Source organism: Epinephelus fuscoguttatus, linkage group LG8 (assembly GCF_011397635.1).
Source record: "Epinephelus fuscoguttatus linkage group LG8, E.fuscoguttatus.final_Chr_v1".
NCBI lineage: Eukaryota > Metazoa > Chordata > Actinopteri > Perciformes > Serranidae > Epinephelus > Epinephelus fuscoguttatus.
In genome coordinates this window covers 27,331,686-27,345,703 of record NC_064759.1, presented here as the reverse complement: position 1 = coordinate 27,345,703, position 14,018 = coordinate 27,331,686, and the positions used below count along the sequence as shown (strand labels likewise).

Below are 14,018 nucleotides of genomic sequence, written 5' to 3'. Positions count from 1 at the left end.
TGGCTAAAAAAAACAGTCTAACACGATGAAACAAGTTTGTTTGGTCTCACTTCCTCTTGAATTTAGCTTTTTGTTTACTTTCCTCACTTTCATTTCTCTTCTCGTGTACTAAGCTGAACAGCCAATAACGATTTTATTCACCAACAGGCTCCACCGTTGCTGTTGCCGATTGAACATGTCAAATATGCTGAAAAAAAGCCAACAGGGGCTGATGAGTGGAAACGGTGTAGGACACAACCCACCGGCTTGGGGGAAAGACGGTCACCATCAGCCCAGCATTGATTGATAGCTGGCCGTCCACTTAGTGTGTCAGGGTCTTAAAATGGGCAAATTACAGGGCGTTAAGTGCTGTCACCAAAACAACCACTACATTCTGCTATGATGACAGAGCCGTTCAGGGCTGCATCAGGACACATTAGGGTTTACACTACAAAAGATATGTGGTAAAATGCATTCCAGACTACCTCAGCAACTGGTTTGAGTGATGGTCTCACAATGCGTCTTGGTTGTCGTTTACATTTGTATTTAGCACTGTCCATACCAGGTATAAACAGGCTCAAAGAGTATACAGCCATGCAAGCCACTGTGTGGGGTTTTACTTGAGCTGAATACTCATATCAGCATGCTAACATACTAACAATTGTTGCGTTGTTTTCCATGTTCTCCCATTATGAAAAGTAAGTATCTATTAACTTAACTTAAGATATGTTAATACTTTATCTCCTAAAACTGGATTGGATTCAAGGCATTTCAGGGACCTGCAGATAACCTGTGGAAGCACTCCAGAATGCAGCATGACATCAACTTGACATTAGAAAACAAAGGGATGCATCCCACATGTTCACACAGGGACAAATTGGCAACAAACCGGAGACATTAAAGGCCACACACACTTCAAGTTAATGGTTTCAAATGTTCTCTTGTGACGCAGGAGCAGTTTGGGGAACAACTGCAACTGATGTTGCGCATGTGTGTGTGCCTCTGTGTCAGACAAAGATCTCTCTGTGTCTTCAGCTGACAAATGTCACCAGTGATGTCACTACTACCTCAGTGGAATATTTAAAACAGATTATCTAAAAACAGCCCACATAAAGAGCACATTCTCTCCATTTTCCTGAACACACACACACACACACACACACACACACACACACACACACACACACACTTAGAGACACATATCGAATTAGTGATACCATGACTGACCAATTCACACAAAAGCAGACATTAAGCTCTGATTTTCACCAACAGCAAGTTATTTGCGAAAGATTCACCCAGTCAACACATCCGCGTAATCCCCCGGCCTCCAAAAAGAGTTCCAGTTAGAAGAGTAAAAACAAAGGGATTTATTTGTAGCCAGTCTGACCCTTTTGAAAAACAACAGTGAGTTCATTTGGATCAGATACAGACCCCCTGCTGGAGGGATGCTGGCAAGGGACTGTCATCTGCACACATCCAAAGTAGAAGGCACACACACAAATAAGACACAAATAAGCACACACACATGGAAAGGGTCAGAAAGGCAGAACAGAGGCACATAAAGCAAGAAATACAGATAATCACACTGCAGTTGTGATGTGATAGTGACAAGGAGTGAACTGAGAGGGACTGAGATCTGTTAACCAACAGTTATCAAAATGATACACAGTGAAAGAGCCACAAACAGTGTGTGTGCATCTGTTGCAACTACTCACAACAACAAAACTACCAATAAACTAATCATATGACACGGATGGCCAATTTTAGGCAACGGTTTACAGGAAACAGTGAATGAGACTTTGAAAACCCTGATTACACTGCAGCAGTTGTAGGGGAAGGTTGCATTTTCTTTTGGTCACAAAGCTCCCATGTTGTCTTTAAAAAAAACATGTCAAATTTCAGTCCTGACCAGAAGTGCCAGTTTATCCAAAAAATCAAAGCTGAACCAGTTGGATTCACAGTTATTTCTAGTCATATTAGATTTAGTGCAGTCTAAGAAGATTTAGTCAGGAATAAAGACCACTGAGCTCTGCAGACCACAAAAATCTAGGGCACCATCAGCACTTTAGGAAAGCACTCACTAGATTTTTGTATTGATGCCTCTTTGAATTAAGGCTGGGAGTATCATGAGTGTAGAAAAGAATCATGGCACAATTAACAGGTCAGGCAAACAATAATATAATGTGGGAGCCAGATTTTTGATCATGATGGACTTCCAGGATTGTTTGCAGACCATGTCTTTAGCCCTTTTTAAAGGTTAAGTGTGTAGGACTTGGGGCAATAAATTGACAGAGATGAAACGTAATATAATAAGTATGTTTCCTTTAGTGTATAATCACCTGAAAATGAGAGTTGTTGTGTATTAGAATGAGCCAGTTATATCTACAAAGGGAGCGGGTCCTCATCCACAGAGCCCACCATGTTTCTACAGTAGCCCAGAATGGACAAACAACGGCTCTAGATACGGCCATTTGGATTTTTCGCGTCGGCCTCCACAGCCAGCAGCATGTCTGCGATAAGCCAAACAGCATTGAAGAAACACTGATTTGTAACATGAAACTACTTTATTTAGTGTTTTTACTGGTTTTAATCATCTGGCCCGTTTGTTGTGAAAAGGCAGAGATTTTAATTTTGGCTCCTGGTAAAAACCTCCTAAACAATGAAAACTGACGGAATCTTATACAAGAGTTCACGCTTGGTGCATAGGGAAAGTTTCAGCTGATTGCATTCTGCAATCCTCACCGCTAGATGCACCTAAAACCTGCAAATTGCCCCTTTGAACAGAGATTCAGCAAAACTGCCGTGTAGAAGATCAACCATTAAACAAATCCACCACTGAACTAAACAACACCTGCATAATTCTTTCCCAGTGTGTGATTATACATCGATCAGCCAAAACATTAAAACCACTGACAGGTGACGTGAACAACACTGATCATCTTGTTACAATGCAATGTTCTGTTGGGAAACCTTTGGCTCTGACATTCACGTGGATGCCACATGACATGCTCCACCCACCTAAACACCAGCGCAGACCAGGTACCCCCCCTCATGGGAACGGCACTCCTCAGTAACAGTGGCCCCCCAACAGGACAATATGCCATGCCACACCACAAAAACGGCTCAGGAATGGTCCGAGGAATGAGACAAAGAGCTCAAGGCATCGACCTGGCCTCCAAATTCCCCAAATCCCAGTCTGACCAAACATCTGTAAGATGTGCTGGTACCCCACCTCACAGCCCACGGGACTCAAAAGATCTGAAAGTAATGAAAGTGCCCTGATGACAGGCACCAAAGGACACCCTCCAGAGGTCCTGTGTCCATGCCTTGACAGGTCAGAGCCAAGTCCAGTCCAAGGAGGACCCACCTTGGATTACACACAGCACTTTCCTAAGATGTTCGATCAGATTGGGATCTGGGGTATTTGAAGGCCAAGTTAATGCCTTGAGCTCTTTGTCCCATTCCTCGGGTCATTCCTGAGCAGTTTTTGTGGTGTGGCATGGTGCATTGTCAAGTAGCATCCACATGAATGCCAGGACCAAAGGTTTTCCAGCAGAACACTGCATTGTCACACGATGATCAATGTTATTCACTTCACTCACCAGTGGTTTTAACGTTTTGGCTGATCGGTGTAGATAGTACACCAGCATCCCAGAAGCTAAAGGCAAGATATTTAAAACAACAGCATCTTGTGTGAGTGTCCTTCCTGCCAGCTGCCAGCTTTATGGTGAACCACAACTACCCCCCACTCTGTGTTTGTACATTTTATGAAGGAACAGGAAGGCGGAATAACAGTGCAACATTGAACAGGTTGTACAAAAGGGGCTTTTGAAGACAAAGGTCATACTGTAACAAGCAAAAATTTATTGCACCAATGTAAAGTATAGCGAGATGATAATCATAAAAAAGCCTACTCTGGTAAGTTAAATAATAGGTTAGGACCTGAGAACAGGTCACAGCCCTCCTGTTGATGGGTCATTGTATGTTACATGGACAAGAATGTTGTAAGCCCTGAAGGTTCAGGGACACTAATGAGAGTTCCAGTTAAATGTTGAAACCCCCTTATTGACAGTAACAAATGCACATACAACATGCTCAGATAAAGAAATGATACATTGTCCATCATGTAGTGTCCTTAACTTTGAAGTGCTGATTAACAACAGCTGAAGCTTATTTTAAGCTAGTTTAAGAGCTGAAGGGCTTGACCAAGCTAGAACAAAAGAGTATTTATTGAAACCAAGAAAGCTCTAGTCTCATCGAACACTGGTGCAGGGTCTACAAGTTATTTACTTCCACGCTTTGTAAGTCAGGCCATTAGTGTACAGGCACTGAAGACGCGCTGGAGGATGATTGATGGATTATCATCAGTGGAGGCCCAGCACAGTGGAATTAGTCGGTCGTAACCCGTTTTAACTAGCCCGCTGAGAAAACAACACATGGGTTTGCAGGGACACACAGATCTGTAAACAACATGAAATTAGCCCATAAAAATGTGGGTGTACATGCGGGTCTAGGTGTTGTGCTTGAGCATCTACACACATGAAAGTGGTCAAGTCTATCTACCTATCCCCCTGTCCACAATCTGCAATATATACATTTATCTATCTACACTATAAAATCTGCTTTCTTTGCTTTACAGTTTATGGTAAAATATAACTCACTGCCAGTGACCTAACAGGCACAATAACAAAGAACTATACCAGGATGACACATAATAACACAGCTATGGAGCAAAAGTGTGAGAAAGGAAGGGTCTTTCTATGTACAGTAGCTGTGTCCGTTTTTTCCTTCTTTCATGAAAGTCAAATTGAAGCTGAGAAAAAGGGCTACACACCTGTTGGCTTTCTATTACATTTGTATTTGAAGAGCAAATAGCACTTTATGCACACGCACATACAAACACACTACTACACACACACACACACACACACACACACACACACACCAAGCAAACCATGTGAAATTGATAAAATTAGAAGCACAGAGGGGCTCTGTTTAAGTGGTTGTTCAAAGAGAGTGAGAGAGAGCACACAAACACACACCATGAAGCGGAATCGCTGGGAAGCAGTGAAAATGAATTCACAAATACTGTTCACAAACACAAACACTGTTTGTGTAGCTGCATCCTACCCAGTGTTAATGGAGATGATTTCAATGAGAGGGTTCTTCCTGATCTTGGGCAGGTCCAGTCTGGCTCCTCCGAGCCTCCGGCCTCCATCTTTCTTCTGACCCAACAGACGAACTGAGTGGCCTGAAAACAACAAACATCCCTTCAATTCAATACACGTTCCTTTTTTAAGATGGACACATTAATTACCAGTGTCACCTTTTCCCTGTGGTTTACTTGTTGTGAGTGGGTGCACAGATATAGGCATTGAATTTCTCTGTGCAACAGAGGAGATCATTCACATTGTTCATGAGCATACAAATAAGCAAAAATAAAGATAACAGACAACAGACAAGTTCACTGTTTGGATGGTTGCATCACTTCCTCTCCCTTTAGCCTGTCTCCATAATACACACTCAAACGTACAGTACACAAACACACGCTCAAATACACAAATATCCACCACTTGATGGTCTAATAAAAGCCCTCAAACTTCTCTCATCTTTTCACTACTATGATAGTGTGACCAGGGGCCTCATTTTTAAAACTGTGTGGAGCTTATGCACAAAATAATTTGATTTTAAACACAGTGCGTATGCATGGCCCATGCCGATTTCCTTTTATAAATCACATTCAACACAAAATTTGGCGCACACGAGTGAGCGTCTTGTCCTCACTCTTTTAATACCCATAGTTACCTGGGAAAAGTTTTTAAAACACCCCTTACTAATAATCATACATACTAACTTAACGATGACAAATTCGTCAGAGAGGCTAAAAAAGAAAGTTCACATAGTGTGAAATGGAAGTTCTCGTAGGTAATGCTGACGCAAGAAAAAGACAGTTTGGTGGAGTCAGTGGCTACGGTTACATGATGGCTTCTCATTCAGAATGAAATAAATCTGAATGAAATCATTCGGAATTAAAGTCTTTCCAGGTAGTTTACATTTTCATTGGCCATTTTCATTCCGAATTAGGTGTTTCCAAGATCACTTTTAATAGGAATGAACTTTCATTCCGAATGAAAAGGGAATTAAACTGTCCATGTAACCCCACTCAGTTTGGCCATTACAAATGCCAGAAAGACGTTTAAGTGGCAGCATGCTGTGGACACTGTGAATGCTGCTGCCTCACAATGCTGGATCCTATCAGAAATCCAAAAGAAGTGGTCCGACATAAAAGTGGAGGTCAAAAGACGTATAGCTTTACACGGATAAAATGTCTGCACCATGGGTGAGAGAAAAGGGACAACAGAGCTCAGCCCCCTTAATGAGTGAGTTGCTGTAAATATAGGGGAATCCCTCCTGAATGGATTAGTGATGGGGCCACAGACTACATGACAAGCTGGATCATCCAGGTATATAACTAGTATTCCCTAGTTTGAGAAACCAAATGCATTAAAGTTGTGTTTAAACATTTAGCTAAATAAACAATTGAGATATTTTCTATTGTTTTTAGTCGCTGCGTGTTCCAATGAGGTCGGTAATGCTGCAGCTGAGCAGGAACTGAATGCGCCACGCCTCAGCGTCTCCACTGCAGCCGTGTCCTCACGTGTTTTGCAAAGAGTCCCCATCGATGCTATTAATAAATTGTGCTATTTGTTTCCATATGGATGTTCAATCTGATTGAGATCTGGGGAATAAGGAAATCAGGTGAACACCTTGAGATTCCTTGAGTTCTCTTAACATTTTTTAGGCCATTCGTGGGCATGGTCCGGCTGTGGGGACCACTGCTGCACAGGTTTATAATACCTGAGTTAATATTTCAATTTATTTTAAGCAATGGTATGAGTTTAAATTTCTTGAGTCTCATCCTTCTGCCATCAGTCTCATATTCTAATTTCTCAAGTTTATGTGCATACACATGGATCAAAATGTCTGTGAAGGACAGCACAATCTCCCATCCAGTTTTTTGTTTTTTTTTTATAAATCCCAAAGTTTGCTTAGAAAGTGGCGCACACCTTCTTTTGTGCCTACGCAACATTTATAAATGAGGCCCCCAAACACAGGAGCATGCAGAGCAACATATCAGAGCAGACACAGTGTGGTGAAGGTATGGTCCAAAGAGACAGAAATTAACAGAACAAGCTGTGAAGGAAATGGCATTATAGGCAAACCTCTGGTATCAGGTGCATTTTAAATCAACTGAATACACCAAGTGGGAAGCAGGGCAATGAACATGATATTTTTGCTGAGGTAAACTCCACTGATTTAACCACGATACTTAATATAGGTAGAAACAATGTAGGACAGGCAGGAACAAGGGAATCTTCAAAATTAAGAGGGTTATTTCACTCAGATCTTTTACCAACTGCACACTGTAACACCAGTAAAACTAGTATCGCTCAGTAGATGTCACACTGTGTTACAGAAGCAAATGAAAACCCACAGCTGAGTCAAATATCTAATAGCTAGTGATGTCGTCCCTTGGTGTGCACAAATGGGATGCAGCAGTCTCTCTTCTCCAACCATCTAATAGGGCGACCAGCTAGAGGCTGTGCGAGATGGAGGCGTTGAGGGATGGAATTGTCTTCCTGTTTTCATCCGCTTTACATGGGTCTCCTGGGAGGGTGGGCTCAGGGCAGGAAGCATAGCTATCAATTGGTAGATAAAAATGACAATCTGCCCCAGAGGAGGACAAAGAGCCAATCGGTGAGGCGTGACTGGTCCTAATATCCCAGTACAAGCAATGAAATTAGAAAACTTCCCTCGTGGAAAACAGCTGGGACTTTAAGCACGTCTGGCCATGCTTTCTTCTAGCTTGCTATCTGTGTCTCCACCTTTGCTGAAGCGACATGGATTTAAAATTCATGCGTACTCTAATATTCTTCCCTTCCTAACCGTCGCACCATCTGTTGATTGATCAGTCTGTTCATCCATACATTAATACTTCCTTTAGCATTTAACTTTCACATTTCCACCTGCTCCCCATGTGCTGCTTTAAACATTTGATCAAAAGTTTATTCAACAAATGTGTTTTATGGTAGAGAAAAAAAGTTAATAGAATACCAGTGATGATGGCTCAAAGATCCAGGAGATGAAAAGACCTACTAACAATTTTTCTTCTTGATTATAAGGTTTCAAGGCTTTAAGTTAAAACTTATTCAACTGCATTCCCCTTTTAAAAGCATTAGAGGTGAGCTACCTTTTGTTGAAACCTGGATTATGCCACTCTATTTAAATAAGAGCACTAAATAGAAAACATTCAATAGTCCATTTCAGAGCTACATACAACCCCCAAAAAATAAGGGCACGTGAACCTTATCTGCCATGAATAATGACAAAACTGCACAATCTAACAGGTGCTTTATAAATCACACTGGATGTTGAAATTGAAAAAAAAAAAAAAAAAAAAAATTACACCAATTTTTCCAGGGCACATAGTGGCACGCTATCACTAAGCAAGCCTTTCCGTAATGGCTTGCATGTTGAGGTTAAACAATGGACTCTGAAACCCACATTTTGTGATGTGAAGCTTCAGCGGCTGAAAAAAAAAATAGGCGTTCTGCTTTAGCTCAGACCTCAGAGGGATTGTGGTAAATTCTGTTTTGAAATTCCAATTCTTCCAGATTGTTGATATTATACTTTTGTTTCTGATTGCTTTAGCTGAGGGAAAATGCAGTTACCAATACCTAATTGCATACACAGACTTGTCAGGAGAATGCAGTTACCAGTATGGTGCTGGATTTCCAGATGTTTTTCCAAATTATGAGATTGTCCCTTCTTATAAAACCTAGAAATTGCCATTCCCCACATATCCTCTCCTTGCTTCTGAAACTGCACAGGACTCCTGTCAATGTGACTGCCACCTAAACTTCAAGAAATAATCTCACTACCAGCATGGAATCACTCCAGGAGTGTACCCAAAGCCAAATTCAATTTCAGGGCCTAGGGGACCATGAATGGGAAGCAAGAGATAAAATAGCTAACTTGAGTTGCTGAAGAAAACCGAACGCTGCCCTATTTGTCATCTCAATTACAGAGTTTAGAGAGGCCAACTGCTGCGATGGGCAACCCTGCATAGACAGAGACACACACATCACCCTATAGCACATTTTCTAGTTACTGACTGCCCTCCTCCTCTCCCTCCTGTGTGTTTTTCCCAACCTCCCGCTCCTTTGTTCTTTTCTCTCCTTCATAAATACAAACCGACATAAATCCTTCTCTCCACTTGTAACGAGCCATTATTACATACTAGAGAAAAGGAGGGAGGGAAGGAAAGGATAGATGAATGGATGGTCGGATGATGATAGAAAAAAAATACATCACAGATGAAAGATGTACAGGATAGCCAGATGGATGGTTGGATCAGAGGGGCAGGGAGCTAAAAGATTGACCTGTTGACCTGTGTCTGATGTCTCATAAGTGGTGGGTCTTGTTGTGCTCCCTGGTTTGATTGTAAAGCAGCAGGCAGGCTCGGGGGATGGGGCACATTGGAAAGAACGGACAAAGGCGGCAGATGAGGGGGACAGGAGGGGTGTAATGCTTGTCATTTATCCCCTCGATAAAACAGGTAATTAGATATGTACGACTGTCCTTGGTGAAGCTGTTTACTTCCTTGCCAAATGTCAGCTGAATCAATTTTGATGTGAAATAACTCACATCAGATATATTATCTGACAATTCAATGCCGTGCCTCAATGCAAACATTTCAAAAGAGCACTTCCTTTAAAAAGCACAAGACTCTGATGCGTGACAATGACAAGCTTTTGTCGCTTCCAGATGGGAGGTCACTGAGCATTAAAAAGCAATGTTAAGAATACCTTCAGATGAGTTAAAATATATATATGAATGCATCAATTTGTCTCTTTGTACCTGCTCTTTATTTCCTCTTCCTCCTATCGAACTGTCTCTTTCCATTCATCCGTGTGTTTAAAACTCCTGCTTTATTTGTTCAGCACTGATACACGCAAACAGTTTGTTTATCCTGCTGGATTAAGGATCGTGAGGTTATATGGGTGCCATATAGCCTCTGATCTGTAGCTAAGTAGATACATTAGCCTGTCTAACCTCTCCTGCCCCCGTTTCTATGTCACACATACACACTAAATCTAAACTGTTTCTAAAAGATAAAGGAATATCAGGTGAAATGGTATCATCCAAGGCTATTATCTCGGTGAGAGGAGATCAATATTAGGAGGCCAATAAAGACACAAAGACATCAAAACAGGCCTATAAAGAAAGAAGTACAGCAGTTATTTATTAATGGTGCAAAGATCAGACATCAGTGGAAGTCTGTGTTGCTTTAAGACTGAAAACATGAATAAAGCATATTTATGTAGCCTGTGTGTGCCTCTGCATACATTTTTTTTCTTGATTAGTGAATGTAAACATTCTTTCTCTGTATTTTAGCCCTCGAATAGCCAACTGTTCCTGTGTTTTTGTTTGTTGAGCATCACTAAGAGACATTAAATCTGTCTAGGTGCCCTTGCAAAAATGTGCATCCATGGGTGTCATTAATTAATTTTTTATAGATCTGCCAGTGGGTTTGGAATACACGATGAAGCCAAAGCTGTGTTTGTTGTTAGCAACAAAATAAACATCTGGCACAGCTAAAAAAGAAACTATTGATTTGGATAAGCAAGCTTGTGAGCGTAGTAACAACATCACCCACCGTATCCCTGACGCTGCTGCAGAGTGACAAGCACCACAAGACTGGGCAGTAGCTGTAATGTGTGCAACTGTATATAAATGTTAAGTACTGTGTGCATGCTCAGCAACCCAACCCAAGATAACTAAAGGATAAAAATTCTCTGCCCTTTACAACAGGTAGTAACCAGATCTTTATGTTACGTAGCTGCACTATGATTAAAAGCAGTTTTACAGTATCCTTATGGAGTGACAGTTAAGTTGTTTTTGAGCCAAACTGAATGCATAGTCTCACACCTCAAGAAACAAGGTCATAAAAGCATACCAGTACTCTTGTCATGTGGAAAACAGACCTGCAAGCAATTTTGGTGAAGCAAAGAACTGCGTCTATTAGCAGTTCATTGAAGTAAGTATTTTAGTAGCCATTACGAAAGGCAAATCCCCTCGCTTAAAGGTTTATGCCCAGGCCTCCGAGCTGAAATAACAGCTCCCAGTTTATACGAGGTCATAAAGAACTGTAATGATACTGGGGAAATTAGTTTCTATGGGGGGGGGGGGGGGGTGAAGGAGGGAGGAAAAAGGAAGGGAAGGAGGGCAGAAGGGATGGAACAGGGCAGTGAGAAGGCAGACGGAGAAAGAAGAAAGGAGGGGAAAAGAGATCAAAAGATGCCGAGGAATGTGAGGAAGACGGAAAAGGGAAGAAAAAGGAAAGAATGAGCAAATCATAGAGAAGAAAGGGGGAATGAAAGTCACAGTTTACATGTGTGAATGTGAGTGTGTAGCCAGACGATTTAGGGTTGATGACACATTGTAAAATTAAGCCTCAGTTCAGCTGTCCTTCATTAGAGTGAGGCCTGCAGTGCAAACTAGTAACTCATACACACACACACACACACACACACACACACACACACACACACACACACATACACACACAGTGTAAACTCAATCTGTTCTTTATTAGAGAACAGCTGGGGGTGTATGACAGCTTGACTGGACACTCTCACACTGTAAACTCTGCCTGACCTTCATTAAACAGTTAAGTGCGGTGGTTCACTAACAGTTTAAATGGATGACCTAATCACTGCCATGTGAGTCTGTCTTGCCGTCAGTGAGCCGCTCAGACAGAAAAGACTGCTTAACAAGCTACTCAGACAGCGAGACAGATCGGAAAGCAACACTGATGACTGTTCTCTTTTCAACACACACACTCAATCTAAACCATTAATCTTACTTATTTAGCAATGTAGTCAATAATGTTTGAACACATTTTGTTGCCATCCTGGTTTCACATACATGTACAAAAATTGATAGGCACATGTAACCCCCCAAGACGCACAAAAAGTCTCTGGAGCAATACCCTAAACCCAACAAGAAGTCAGCCATTTTGAGTTAAATGTATAATTTTTGAGCATTTTTTGGCCATTTCCAGGGGTCGCACTTTCACAAACTCCTCCTACAGTTTTCATGGACTTCAAATGTGGTGTGTACCATATAAAAGACATTAAAGATGAATAGTTGTTAAAAGCTTGAGTTACATCAAAATGTGTGACAGTGGTGAGGTGTCAAATGTAAATGTTTTTGGCCGCCAAACAGGAAGTGGTTTGATACTGCAGCATACATGATCCAATTTGCCCCAAACTTCACACGTTTTAGGAGGCTCCAGGCCCGAAGCTATCTACATGCACAATAGGTGTCAGGGTGATCACGCCAGCTACTTGCAACAAGAAGTAAGTCTTGTCAGACAGTTATCTTTTGATTGACCTGAAGTTTGCATGGTGTAGTGCCCAACTGATTCACAGCAACATGGCATATGATCAGAGTGTTTTGTAGTGCCACAAAGTGGAAACAGGAAGTGGCACAAAATGTGAAATACATCATTCCAACGCCCACACTCTGTGAAGGATAGCTAACACTTTACTTGAAGGTATCTACATAAGGGTGACATGACACTGTCATAACTATGACATGACACGGTCATGAACCTGCCATGAACATTATGTGCGTGCCATAAAGGTTTATGACTGCTGTAATTAAGTGTCATTCGGTTTTTGTAATGACAAGTTGACACTGTTTGGGTTGTCTTGATTATGACAACTTGACGTTAATTAAAGTGACATTACCAGAAGTTGTCTTTGTCATGACAAGTTGACATTAAATTTGTTTGGGATGTCCTTATTATGACAACTTGACATTAACCAGGATGACATAACCAGAAGATGTCTTTATGTTAATGTCAAGTTGTCATTACTTGACATTAACCAGGATGACATAACCAGAAGATGTCTTTATGTTAATGTCTTTATGCTAATGTCAAGTTTAATGTCAACATCAAAGACAACAAACAATGTCAACTTGTCAATGTCACAATGACAACAAATGTCAATTAATACGTTTATGACATGTACATAATGTTTATGACAAGTTCATGACAGTGTCATCTCATAGTTATGACAGTGTCATGTCACCCTTATGTAGATACCTTCAAGTAAAGTGTTATCGAAGGATATATGATCTCACTCCTGCATGCAAGGTCCGACTTTCACAGAAAAGAACAGTGGCATCATCCGGCGTTCTGCCAGCACCCCTGAATTGCGCAGAGGTGCGAGGGCCGTTCTTCGCTGGTAGCAGCTTTAATTTGTATGTCTATAATCTATATTGTAAAAAACACTGATACTTGACATCCGTGTTTTGATACATCATTGCCACTAAAAATATCATAATATAATACTGTATCGATTATTTCCCAAACCCTGACTTTAAAATGATCTAATTCAAACACACGGATCATTCCCCCCGCAGATCTTTGTACTTTGAACAATACTTAATCTTCTTACAAAACTCTAGCTGGTAATTTATTATGGACAATAAATGCTAAGAACCAAATGTTTTAAAATGCTAATTGTGAGAAAGCAGACAGGAAGTCAACACAAAGCCATTAGTATTTGATTATGTGCTCTTCTGCAGGGAAGTGATAAATTCATTCTTAGCCCTTGCATTCTGTCTATAAGTGCACAGACTACTTTACTGAAAATCATTCATACATTTCCTATTCAAACAATGGAGGGACTCTCTTTTATTCATTCATTAGCTGATCAATGCTTTTTTGCTTATTCACTTATACAATGAGTGCCTGCCTGTGTATGTGCGTGTGTCCGTGTGTGTGTATAAATACCTTTAACGGCCTCGTCCACCACTTCCACCACTCGATCAATCTGTTGGACCTGAAACACAGACAGACACACATGGGAGAAGTTTATCGATGCTGACCAACGAGGTCCACACAGTCAAACAAAAGCCTGATATTGACAACCCGCAAACACACACACACTGATCCGCATGTA

General features: G+C 41.2%; 1 protein-coding gene across 1 annotated transcript in view; it reads right to left on the bottom strand.

Annotated features, from left to right (window-relative positions):
* cdkal1 (CDK5 regulatory subunit associated protein 1-like 1) overlaps positions 1 to 14,018 on the bottom strand; it is a 287,467-nt gene that overhangs the window by 177,628 nt on the left and 95,821 nt on the right. Inside the window, exons 6-7 of the mRNA XM_049584408.1 lie at positions 13,850 to 13,898; positions 5,110 to 5,230 (exon numbers count right to left, since the gene is read on the bottom strand). Coding sequence (XP_049440365.1) covers positions 5,110 to 5,230; positions 13,850 to 13,898 — 170 coding nt within the window. The remainder of the gene's footprint in view (positions 1 to 5,109; positions 5,231 to 13,849; positions 13,899 to 14,018) is intronic.